The sequence below is a fragment of the Macaca thibetana genome, chromosome 7 (genome assembly GCF_024542745.1).
Source record: "Macaca thibetana thibetana isolate TM-01 chromosome 7, ASM2454274v1, whole genome shotgun sequence".
Taxonomy (NCBI): Eukaryota; Metazoa; Chordata; class Mammalia; order Primates; family Cercopithecidae; genus Macaca; species Macaca thibetana.
Genome location: NC_065584.1, coordinates 101,496,992 through 101,509,758, shown reverse-complemented (window position 1 = coordinate 101,509,758; position 12,767 = coordinate 101,496,992). Strand labels below are relative to the sequence as shown.

Below are 12,767 nucleotides of genomic sequence, written 5' to 3'. Positions count from 1 at the left end.
ATGGGAATCAGTCATTTAATTCTGCTTTATTTTCTTGTTGCAGATTTATGTTCCTCTCATGCTAGTTAATGCAGCTGACGATCCGTTGGTGCATGAAAGTCTTCTAACCATTCCAAAATCTCTTTCAGGTAAGTGTTTCTTCCTACTGCCCTCTCAGCAGCTCAGCAAATTGCCACAGTAAATTCTGTCACCTTCACTATGCTGTCATCTCCTGGAGACACCCTCTTTAGGGAAAGACATCTCATAGCAGTCAGTGTTCTTATTTTGTGTAGCCTGATAGTCCTCGGGCTATGATGGGGCCTGGGCATCAGGCTCCCCTCATGTTCCTCCCAGGGCATGAGACAGGACCACCATGTATATTCATAGCCAGTAGGGCTCTGGGGAATCACCTGATGTTCTGTGAAATTATCTCAGGGTTAGGGTTCCCTTAAGTTTGAGAGTTTGACATAAAGAGATATTTAGATTTAAAATTCGGGACTAGGTACGGTGACTAACACCTGTAATCCTAGCACTTTGTGAGGTTGCAGTGGGAGGATCACTTGAGGCCAGGAGTTCGAGACAAGCCTGGGCAATATAGTAAGACCCTACCTCTACAAAAAAACTTGAAAATTAGCTGGACATGGGGAGGCTGAGGCAGGAGAATGGCATGAACTTGGGAGGCAGAGCTTGCAGTGAACCGAGATTGCGCCACTGCACTCCAGCCTGGGTGACAGAGCGAGACTCTGTCTAAAAGAAAAAAAAAATTAGCTGGACCTGGTGGCACATGCCTGTAGTCCTAGCTACTCAGGAGGCTGAGGCAGGAAGATCACTTGAGTCCAGGAGTTCAAGGCTGCAGCAAGCTGTGATTGTGTCACTGCACTCCAGCCTGGGCAACAGAGCAAGATTCTGTCTCTAAAAATAAATAAATATTAAAAAAAAATAAAATTTGACTTGAAAAGCAAAACAAAAAATCCTGTTCTGCTGTCTCTTGTGATAGCCTCTCCATCTGCTTTAAACATAAAAATAGAAGCAACTGGGCCGAGTGTGGTAACTCATGCCTATAAATCCCAGCACTTTGGGAGGCCGAGGTAGGCGGATCACTTGAAGTCAGGAGTTTGAGATCAGTCTGGCCAACATGGTGAAACCCCATCTCTACTAAAAGTACAAAAATTAGCCGGGCATGGTGGTGCATGCTGCTGGAGAGACTGAGGCATAAGAATCGCTTGAACCCAGGAGTGGAGGTTGCAGTAATTTTTTCTGTCTCAAAAAAATCAAAAATAAAAAATAAAGTTAAGCTCTAGGTTATTATTTTTCAGGATGGCCACTTAGCATGTGGCGTTGAGAGCTTAGGCATCTTTTAACACAACATGCAGCTTTAAGAATCTTGAAGATAGGCCGGGCGCGGTGGCTCACGCCTGTAATCCCAGCACTTTGGGAGGCCAAGATGGGTGGATCATGAGGTCAGGAGATCAAGACCATCCTGTCTAACACAGTGAAACCCCGTCTCTACTAAAAAAAATACAAAAAATTAGCCGGGCATGGTGGCGGGCACCTGTAGTCCCAGCTACTTGGGAGATTGAGGCAGGAGAATGGCGTGAACCCAGGAGGTGGAGCTTGCAGTGAGCCGAGATCGTGCCACTGCACTCCAGCCTGGGTGACACAGCGAGACTCCGTCTCAAAAAAACAAAAAAACCAATCTTGAAGATAAATGTCTGTAGTGAAAAATCATTGACTCCATTGAATTCTCCTTGTTCTCTAGCAAATGATACTGTAAATGCCATGAATCCCTACTCAGAGCCCAGCCGCCACCGCTAGCATGGGAATCACCTGGGAGCTTTTTAGAACTGGAGAATCTCAGCTCCCCCTTCAGGCTTATTAAATCAAAATCTGCATTTTAATAAGATATCCTCAGTGATTCCGATGCACAAAGTTAGGAAACACATTGAATCACCTGGGGAGCTTGAGCAATACCAACACTTGGGAATTCCCCTCCCTCACTCCTCCTCAACCTCCCACCCCCAGAGATTCTGATTTAATTCATCTGGGCCAGCCTGGGTGTAAGCTGGTGCCCATTCAGCTCCAAGCCAAGCTGTATTCTAAAACCTGCTAGGTGCCACTGTCTTGCCTGCCCCCTCTTTGTTGAACAAGGCAGAGTGAGTAGAGATTGAATGCCCACTTAGGTGACTGCCCCTGTGGGGAAAACCCAGGCTACCCTAGCCAGCTCACCTCTGCACCTCCTGTCCTGGAGCAAACTAGAGAACAGTAACTCACTCAGCTGCCTTTCCCCTGCAGAGAAACGAGAGAACGTCATGTTTGTGCTGCCTCTGCATGGGGGCCACTTGGGCTTCTTTGAGGGCTCTGTGCTGTTCCCAGAGCCCCTGACATGGATGGATAAGCTGGTGGTGGAGTACGCCAACGCCATTTGCCAATGGGAGCGTAACAAGTCACAGTGCTCTGACACGGAGCAGGTGGAGGCTGACCTGGAGTGAGGCCTCCGGACTCTGGCATGCTCCAGCAGCCCTCCTCTGGAAGCTGCGTCCCCTCACCCCCTGTTTCAGGTCTCCCATCTCCCTCAGTGACCTGGATCTGACCTCACACCATCAGCAGGGGGCACCCACCATGCACACCTGTCTCGGAGTAGGCAGCTCTTCCTGGGAGCTCCAGCTTATTTTTGTGCTTAGTTACTGGTTTTCTCCATTGCATTGTTAGTCATGGTGACAAGTGACAGAGTTCTTGCCCTCTGTCCAGTTTCAGCATCTGGTTGCTTTTAAGCCAAGTACATCTAGTTTGCCTATTAAAAATGTGTCTGAATAGCAAGTTTGCTTTGCCACCAAAAGGCTTTTCCCTGAGAACAGTGAAGGGTGTATGTCATTTTGTGGTGGTTTGTATGTGTCCTTACGTAGACCTTAAAAAGAGCTCACCCTTCCAGGCCAATGCTGAAGACACAGCTCAGCTTGGAAGCCTGAGAAGCCAGGCTTCCCAGGCCAGAGTGTGGCTTCTTAAATGGCAACGGAAATTCCTTTGAGTCACAAGCCAAGTTTTCACCCTATCTTCTAAGATCATTTCCCTACACTTTGCTGCTGCTGAGAGTTACATGGGGCACTTGTTAAAAATTCAGCCTCCCAGGTCCCTCCCCTCGGAGAGGCTGATTCACTGGGTCTGGGAAGGAGCCTGGGGATTTTAATTTTTGACAAGTGCCCCAGATGATTCTCATCACCAAGCAAATTTTGGAAATGCTGTTCAACAGCGCCCTTGAATTGGAAACATCTTCATAGCTCATTTTATTGGAATTCATAATCAATCAGGGGTATCCCCTAGCTCCCATGGTCTCCAGAGCAGCAAGGCCAGCTATGGAGCTGCCATCGTGTGACCACAGTGTGATGTCTCAGAAGGGCTCTGGGTGGGCTGAGCATCTGGGCTGTGCCCTGGCTCAGCTTTTCACCCTCAACAAAGTCCCTGTGGACTTCAGTTTCTTCACCTCTAAAATGGGGGACTTGGACCAGGTAGATTGCTGAGCTCACTACCAGGTTCAAAGTTCAATGACAAACTCAGTTTACTGAGGTTTGAGAGAACATCCCTCCAGGGGAGCCTGGGAGCTGCTCTCCCAGTCTAAGCATGTAGATATCATCATTTGCGTTTTGTGTGTGTGTGTGTCCCTTATTTGATAAAAAGATGTTTTGGTGTTGTTTTTGTTTTTTTTTTTAAGCACTCACTTGTAATTTTAGTTTTTAAACCCAAGTTCCTCTAACTTTGCTTTTTGATACCAAACAATTCAAAAGTTGGACCTGAGTTTGGAGACAGATATTTCCAACCTAAGTGGGTATTATTTTGAAACCAGATTTTTAATTTAATAGCCTATATTTGTAGTCTGTTGGATAGGTGTTTCCAAAGTGTGTCTTCTGAAGTGAAAACACAACTCTAGGTTTCAAGTACTCCTTTTCTCCGATCCTGTGGTACTTGAATATCTAAAAACCCTGCACTTTGAAAAATCAGCAGTTGCTATCTGGAACTAAACAGAACTATGAGTAAAATTGCCTGGATACTTTAAAAAGATAGTTTCCCTCCTTCATCTCCTTTGACTCCAGGACAGACTGGAATATAAGTAATGGGTCTGCATGGATGTTTCAGGGATGAAAGGAGCCACCTGAGCACCTGAGTGCCAACCCTCAGGGCCACAGGTGGGTGTGGTTTGGGCACGGGTCCAAGTGACTGTGACGGGAACGTCCGTAACCTGAAGAAGTTGTTTTCTGACAATCACCAAATCATCTGAATAACATCAAAAACAGCCCTTGTCTCAGAAAATTGAGATTTCTGTGGTCTCAACTTTGCTTTGGTATAATTTCTGACACTCGCCAACCTCTATCATTATGACTTTCTTCCCCCCAGTGTATTATTTCTCAAATACATTTCCTTTTCATGTTCTTTTAGCACAGACTGGCACTTTACCCCTCAATTTGGAAGCTATTCCCTCTCCTTTTACTTTTCCCTTCACCCAACTACAGCTGTGATCCTGACGATTGATAGTCATATTTCTGCCACTACTACCTTCATTTCTCAAGGCTTTTTATGAGAATAGGTGAACCAAGCAATAACATCCTAGGATTGAATCACCACCACAAAAGAGCGAGAGGCTCCTTTCATATGCCTGAGGCCACACCCCTTAACCTATTCTGACAACATAGTGGCTGGCCCAGGTACTAGCTCCATTCAGAAATTTGGGAAGAGAAAAGACAGCCCTGTTGTCACACAAACCGGTGTGGGGGAGGGTGGAGCCTGGTCTGCATGGCAGTCCTGGTGGCCCCTGTGGAGGACAGGCAGGGCTGGCAGCATAGCCTTTGTTGCTACACAACCGGAATTTACTCCCCCAGGACTGTGGGAGCCAATGTCCCAGCTGAAATCTTTTTAGTGTGTGACTCTGAATGGCACTCACATTCCATTTTGGCTCACATGAAATTAACTGAAGCCCTTTGTTCAAGCTTCAGGCTCTTGGGCATGGAAATGCGAATGTGACTGTGGCTGTCTTACTGGAGAATTCTTGTTTGTCCCTGAATGAGAGCACAGAGGCATTGAATTTACAGAGCTGCAAACTTGCCTGATAAATGAGGGAGTGGCAGTTTATAGATAGGTCATCCTTTTTCCTTCCTCCAGGTGTCCTTGCCTTTCTTCCCAAAGTCATTCATTTCTGATGATTATATGAATCCCCCTTTTGCTAGTAAGGTTCTATTTGGGCGAAAACAAGGCTGAATTTTTAAAGAGTATTTGAATATTATATTTTAGAATCAAACTGAGGTTATAAATTGCATCAACCGGACAATTCCATTGCAGGAATAATGTGTTAAAAACCAATGGGGAGAAGCACCCACATCTCTCCTGTAGTACTCCGTGTCTCATAAGCAATTTGAAGATACTTATAAGTAACTGATTCCAGTCAAATTAGGTTTAACTGACTCAAAAAATTGTGTCAAGTTTCTTTAATGTTTTTATGTTAGAAGTGAGTTTAACAGACTTGAAGAAAACTGTTATCTTTTCCTGCTGTGAGTTTACACGAATGACTCCAGAGCAGAGTGAAAGCAGAAAGCTGTTGGTTGCAATATTCTCCTCTCTGCAGCATTTTACGCTTACTGGGAACCTTATGAGTCACCATAAGAGTGGAAATATACCTGAGTTCTTGTCCTAATGGTCTCTAATTCACATTGGATCATGGGCAAATCACCTCACCTCTCTGAGCCTGTTCCCTCCTCTTAGACCATCTCTAAGACCATTTAATCTATTTACACATCATTTGCTTGAACATTGCTGAACATCAGTGTGAACTTGGCTTCTCCAGCCCTTGCAGGTGGAAACAACTATGTCAAGGCTCAAGGCTCATGCTGAGGGGACTTGGAGGGAGGGGGCTTCTGCATTAAGCTTTCCTGGTGAAGACCCTTGATCTTGTCCAAAGCCCTGTGTCTTTGACTGGCTTCTCTTCAGAGTCCCCATTGTCATCGTAAGATCCTTGCTATTCTGAGGGTGGTCTTGTGACTGTGGCAGGTGCTGGCCGCTGGAATGAGGAGCCTATCTCCATCCTCCAGTGTGACTCAGGCAGAGCATTGAGAATTCCCAGGGCAGAAATCCTTCCTGCTCAGGCTTTCATTCTAAAACTACAGTCTCCATTAAAGCTGAACTTTCTGGGTAGCTGAGCTTATATGCCCGGCATCTGAATGAGAGCTCTCTTTGTAACTGTGGGACTGGAGATCTATTTTGCCAGCTCCTGAGAAACAATACACGTGTTCTTGTTTGTGTTTGCTTGGCAAGCAGATGTCTGAGATGTAAGAGGCTTTTCTTTTCCTGTGCCATTGATTCCGACTTAGAGCTGAAGTAAAGATCACTGAAACATCACGTCAAGTTGAAGTCACTCATAGGTCTTTGTCCTTTAGGCAGGACAGGAGAGTCATTAAGAAGCATTTCACTGTAGCATTCTGTCACAATATCATCTGGAATTGTTTTCTTTGCCCAGAAAGCCTTAACTTGCCTCTAGAGAATCCCTGGTATTACAACAATATTGTGGCATTAGAATTCAAATTCTTCTGCTGTGGAAGTTTGAAGCGAAACTGCAGCAAAACCAGAGAATTTCCTCAAGTGGACTGAGGCTCCTTGTTATCTTATGCTCCCATCCCTCCCTCAACAATATGAGTGATCCAGAACTGGCCCAAACACCTCAGCTCTGGCCCCTTTTTACCCTTCTTGGCCTTACTCTGCTGTTCAAAGCCACTTTGGATTGCTTGGATGCTTTGAAAAGCCATGAAAAGTAGCCTGCCTGTGGCATTTAGAGGCCAAGCAATTGATGGAAAATGTTTCTTCTAACTCTGTTATCTAAGCAGAGGGAAGTAAACCCCTTACGCCCCTACTGCCCCCAGTTACCCTAGAATTGCTTTTGCCAAATTGTAGTTGAAGCTAAGGAAGGGGGATCTGGCCCCTGCTGACAGAGGGAACTGGAATGCCACACAAGGCAAGGCCTGCTTCCTTCCCGTCTCTGCTGCTGCTACCTCCGAATGCTGCAGCCCAGGCTTCCTCTTACAGTGGCCCTTGGAAGTAGGCCGCAGAGTAGACAGCTGCTTCTTTTGGAAGAGTCAGTGCCCCGTGTTTTCTGAACTGTTTTTCCTAGCATGTATGTGGGTAGAGCTTTCATGCATCTCCAATAATAAGAAGCTGAAGTTAGTTTTTTTTTATTCTCCAATTTAAAACTTTTATTTAAAAAGTAAACTATTATTAATGTCGAAAATGCAAACTTGGGGAGAGCAAAAAGATCACACATAAGGCTGTCACTTCACACTTGGAGGGTTGCACAGCAGCCGGGCAGAGGCGCTCCTCACTTCCCAGACGGGGCAGCGGGCGGCAGAGACGCACCTCACTTCCCAGACAGTGCAGCAACCAGGCAGAGACGCACCTCACTTCCCAGATGGTGGGTGGCCAGGCAGAGGCGCTCCTCACTTCCCAGACGGGGCAGCAGCCAGGCAGAGACGCACCTCACTTCCCAGATGGTGGGTGGCCAGGCAGAGACGCACCTCACTTACCAGACAGTGCAGCAGCCAGGCAGAGGCGTGCCTCACTTCCCAGATGGTGGGTGGCCAGGCAGAGGCATTCCTCACTTCCCAGAAGGTACAGTGGCTGGACAGAGACACTCCTCACTTCCCAGACAGGGCAGGGGCCGGGCAGAGGTGTGCCCCACTTCCAAGATGGTGGGACAGCTGGGCAGAGGCGCTCCTTGCTTCCCAGAGGGTGGGCGGCCAGACAGGCGCGCTTCTCACTTCCCAGATGGGCAGCCCCCAGGCAGAGGCCCTCCTCACTTCCCAGATGGGGCAGGGGCCTGGCAGAAGCGCTCCTCACTTCCCAGAGGGTGGGCGGCCAAGCAGAAAGGCTTCTCACTTCCCAGACGGGATAGGGGCTGGGCAGAGGCGCTCCCCACTTCCCAGAACAATTCTTTATGAATTTCATAAAGGATTGAATGTGCAACTGAAACCTGCTAGTGATGATCTGGTAATATACAATTTGTCCAGTAGCCAAACAGTTTGTTTTTATTGTGTTTTCTAACCGTAAGAGATCATTAAACGCAAAGCCTATACGGCGCTGTACACACACAAAAGAAAATGGTCACCGCAGGCCATACTACCAATGAAATGGTAGGTAAACGAATCTTTTTCTGGTCAAGAAAAAAAAAAAGAAATAGCACTTTGTATGCTTCACTCTACAAGATGAATTTCACTAGAAAGAATCCAATGAAGGCCGGGCATGGTGGCTCCCGCCTGTAATCCCAGCACTTTGGAGGCCAAGGCGGGTGGATCGCCTGAGGTTAGGAGTTCGAGACCAACCTGGCCAACATGGTGAAACCCCGTCTCTACTAAAAATGCAAAAATTAGCTGGGTGTGGTGGTGGGCGCCTGTAATCCCAGCTACTAGGGAGGCTGAGGTGGGAGAATTGCTTGAACCCAGGAGACAGGTTGCAGTGAGCCGAGATCATGCCACTGCACTCCAGCCTGGGGGACAAGAGTGAGACTCCGTCTCCAAAAGACAAAGAATCCAATGAAAATGGCTGCAATTACAACAAGAAGTGAAGGAAGAGGACTGGCGACATCTCTGAAGGATGTAGTTGAGGCTGATCCAGGTTTATCCGAATGTGCTACCTTTCTGAGCCTTAAACCTTCATCTCTCAGGTGTCGATTTTCTTCTGATAGCTTCATCATTTCTCCCTGAAGTCTTTTACACTCTTCTGTTAGTTTCCTTGTTGCGGTGTCATTAAGTGAAACACTGTGTGGTTTTGGCATGGGTCCATCTTGTTCAGATGCATTCAGTGGAACAGCTTTGCTAGGTTCCATGTCATTCAATTTATCATTTTCATTGGGCATTTCAAATACACATCTCAATTTGGAATCCATTAATTCGTCAGGTTTTGCCTCTTTCCACACAACTTCCATATCTGAAGTGTTCAGTGGAGCAAAAATTGTACCATACACTTGTGTTTACTCTTTTCATTCGGATCATAGTCAAAGGGCTGTAGCATTACTGAAACAGTCACAGTTGACCCTGGGTCAATAATTCCACTGTTGGGCCTCACACAGTACCGGTGAGGCGCTGTAGTCTTCAGTTTGAAACACACTTCTATCCGATGGATTTCGCAATTTAAGATTTATAGTGACTACATCTGTGAAGGGGCCTTTGAATTTGAGGTCTGTGGGCAGGTCGAGGACCAGGATCTGCTCGTGCTTCGCCATGGCCCCGGAGGTGGACGCCATCAGAGAGACAGCACAGAGCAGCGAGGCGGTTTGCTCGCTGGGGGCGGGGGACGATGGCGAGGGGGGAGGGGGAGCGAGTTTGCATCTCTCCTTTTCCTGGTTAGTCTCTGTTCAACCACATTCTTATGTTGGCAGATCTGCTTCCCGATTGACTTTTTGAGAACCATCACTTTCACATTCCTAATTCTGATTTTGTTTTGTTTTGTTTTGTTTTGTTTGGGTTTCTGAAACTTAAAATGCTGCCCTGAAAATACTATATTTTTGAGTTTGTGTTCTGAAAGCCTCTGTGCTGCTGGATCTTTGGGGGGGAAATACAGGATCCTTCAGCATTGAGGTGTTTAAGATTTGCAACTAGCAATGCAATTTTTTCTAAATATGGGGATATTTACCTTTAATAAGAAATTATACTAAACAATGATGTCCTTGATCATTTTATGTGCTCATATTACTTTCGATTCTACTATGATTGTGTGGTGGTGAACAAAGATCATTACAAACAAAAACTGTAATTTTGTTATATTTGATTCAATGGAATTTACTTAAAAAATAAAGACTAAAAATGTGGTGTGGCTATGTGTCCTTTGTATAGTGGCAGTTTTCCATCTGAAAGGATTCTTCCTGTGTCTTCACCAAAGTATGAGATTAATGGAAATACACAAAACCCCATTTTTGCACCACAATTGATGTTAGTCCATCTTCTCAAACAAATACCAAAACCTTGACCGGGCCACAAGCATCTTCACAACCCCATCTTCTCCAGGCAAGAAAGCCAAGAACTAAAATAAGTGAAGTATCTGTTTTCTACTTTTTTATTTTTTAGAGACAGATTCTTGCTCTGTGGCCCAGGCTGGAGTGCAGTGGCATGATCACAGCTCACTGCAGCCTTGACCTCTTGGGCTCAAGCAATCCTCCTGCCTTAGCCTCCCGAGTAGCCCCTGGGACTACAGGGACTTGCTACTGTACCTGGCTAATTTTTTAGTTTTTAGTTTTTTGCTGTGTTGCCCAGGCTGGTCTCAAACTTAAGTTCAAACAGTCCTCCCGCCTTGGCCTACCAAAGTGTTGGGATTATAGCTGTGAGCCACCATGCCCAGCCTCAGTGTTTTAATCATTTCTTAAAAGTGAATCATGAAGACAAAATGCAAGGCAAGGTGTAAATGGTGCTTGCCATGTGTGATTTGTAGGCTTTTCCAATAATGTTCTTTGAAAAGACTAGGTGAGGCCGGGTGCGGTGGCTCACGCCTGTAATCCCAGCACTTTGGGAGACCGAGGCAGGTCTGAGGCGAACCTGAGGTCGGGAGTTCAAGACCAGCCTGACCAACATGGAGAAACCCTGTCTCTACTAAAAATACAAAATTAGCTGGGCGTGGTGGCACATGCCTATAATCCCAGCTACTCGGGAGGCTGAGGCAGGAGAATCACTTGAACTCAGGAGGCGGTGGTTGTGGTGAGCCAAGATCGCGCCACTGCACTGCAGCCTGGGCACAAGAGTGAAACTCCCATCTCAAAAAAAAAAAAAAAAAAAAAAAAAGACTAAGTGAACATTTCCCAAGTTAAGATTATATTGGGTTGGTTGGGTGCTGGTGGTGGTTTCTTACTTGAATCTGTCTGAACCCAAGCTAAGGTCTCCCAGGACCAAGCACTGGCTCAGCCAGGAGGGTTGTACCAACCCCAAGAGACACTCACAGCTCCCTTCCCTCCTTGGCCACACAAAACCTTTGTCAAGTTAGGCAGGGTGGGGAGTGTTAGCTTTAGAAGTTGTGCATTAACAAGACCTAAAAATGCCCAGTGCCAAATTTCAAACTTCATCCCTCTCTGGTAAGCAAGCTTCCCCTCGATTCATATCCCCCACAAAATAGCCAGACTATTTTGGCCCAAGAAAACCAACTTGCAAAGAATACTACCTATGGAAAGACTACATGGAAGAGATTTCAGGTCCAGGGCATGAGGCCGGTCAGTGCCAGCTGCATGCCAGTGTGGTCAGGCAGGACCAGTAGCACACAGCTGCCCTCTCCTGAGGCAGCCGTACAGCATTTGTGTTCAGTGACACCTCACTCACTGCCCCAGTGATGCTATTTTTTATTTTACCTTTCATTAACAGGCCTCTCTGCTCTAGTCCTATGGGGAGTACTTTCCCTTGGTGAAGATGAAACACCTAACTGGATGGCCCTTCATATGACAGCCTCCCCTCCTCACCTCTCTCTTGGGTATCTTTAGAGGGAGTTCCATGAAAGTGCTGCCCTGTATCGGAGTGGTTGAAAGACATGACAGGCAATTTGGCCTCGGACTGGTGAACCCCTCCCCAAAGGTGCTAAGTTAAACACCTCTCTCCATGTGGCTTTGTGTCACCCACACCTTCCTTTTGATTCATGCTGCCTACCACATTTACCCCAGCATCTCTACTAACGACTGGTTTCCTCTTTTTTTTTTTTTGAGATGGAGTCTTGCTCTGTCCCCCAGGCTGGAGTGCAGTGGCCGGATCTCAGCTCACTGCAAGCTCCGCCTCCCGGGTTTACGCCATTTTCCTGCCTCAGCCTCCCGAGTAGCTGGGACTACAGGCGCCCACCACGGCGCCCGGCTAGTTTTTTGTATTTTTTAGTAGAGACGGAGTTTTACCATGTTAGCCAGGATGGTCTCGATCTCCTGACCTTGTGATCCGCCCGTCTCGGCCTCCCAAAGTGCTGGGATTACAGGCTTGAGCCACCGCGCCCGGCCGGTTTCCTCTTAAAGTCATTTCCTCATCATCTGATGATAGTTGGTGAAATTAACCTGAAATATATGAAATTCTCATTTCATTGTTTCTTCTCCCTTCTCCTACCTGCACCTCTCCCACCCCCAGAAATAAATAAAACAAACATTGGAGACAAAGCATGAGTGGTAACAGAGCCAAAGAGATTTGGAGCCAGAGGTGCTGGGTCAGGGTCCCATCCTCGCCATTTCTAGCTCTTTGATCCTAAGCAGAATTTAACCTCTATTTATTTATTTATTTATTTATTTATTTATTTATTTATTTTCCTATGGGAATAATTATACTAAAAATGCCTACCTCAGGATAATTGAGAGGTTCAGATGATATTTTTCAGAGTGCCGTTGTTACTTTGGACAGTGGTTTTGGCTTTATCTGTTTGGTTGCCACTCATACGTCATCTCCAAGGTAGAAACTACTAGAAAAGTGTCTGACGTGGTCCAGCTCCACACCAAGGTATCTAACTGATGGACTTCGAGGAAAGTGGAGCCCGGCCTGGTTATACTTTCCAAAAACATTCCTGGGCTCAGAAGTGCTGAAGAGCCACGTTGTGTGCACCTTCAAACCCTTATCTTTGTCTCTTCCTTCTTCATATGTGGCCACCTTGAGAAATCAAGGTGTACTACGTGTCCTGCCTACTGGCAAGGCAACTTCTGGGCACAGCCCCACAGCGGAAAAAGTTCTGGGACATTTAGCCTATCAGCTGCGGTCTTCCCACAAGGCTCCTGCAGCCTTCTTCTCTGTTCTCTGCTCACGTGCAAAGTTTGCCTTTAAACC

At 46.5% G+C, this 12,767-nt stretch overlaps 1 protein-coding gene and 2 pseudogenes across 9 annotated transcripts in view; 2 read left to right on the top strand and 1 right to left on the bottom strand.

Annotated features, from left to right (window-relative positions):
* ABHD2 (abhydrolase domain containing 2, acylglycerol lipase) overlaps positions 1-4,030 on the top strand; it is a 112,984-nt gene extending 108,954 nt beyond the window's left edge. For all 7 annotated transcript variants that reach the window (XM_050797673.1, XM_050797669.1, XM_050797670.1 and 4 more), the window contains 2 exons: positions 44-128; positions 2,272-4,030. In XM_050797673.1, the coding sequence (XP_050653630.1) occupies positions 44-128; positions 2,272-2,468 (282 nt within the window). In that variant the 3' untranslated portion in view covers positions 2,469-4,030. The remainder of the gene's footprint in view (positions 1-43; positions 129-2,271) is intronic.
* Positions 4,031-7,220: 3,190 nt separating this feature from the next.
* On the top strand, positions 7,221-9,811 carry LOC126958934 (uncharacterized; annotated as a pseudogene). The gene has a single exon (XR_007727404.1). The product of XR_007727404.1 is annotated as an uncharacterized LOC126958934 (transcript).
* Positions 8,411-9,247, bottom strand: LOC126958925 (vesicle-associated membrane protein-associated protein A-like; annotated as a pseudogene). Its single transcript, XR_007727403.1, has one exon. The product of XR_007727403.1 is annotated as a vesicle-associated membrane protein-associated protein A-like (transcript).
* Positions 9,812-12,767: the final 2,956 nt, after the last annotated feature.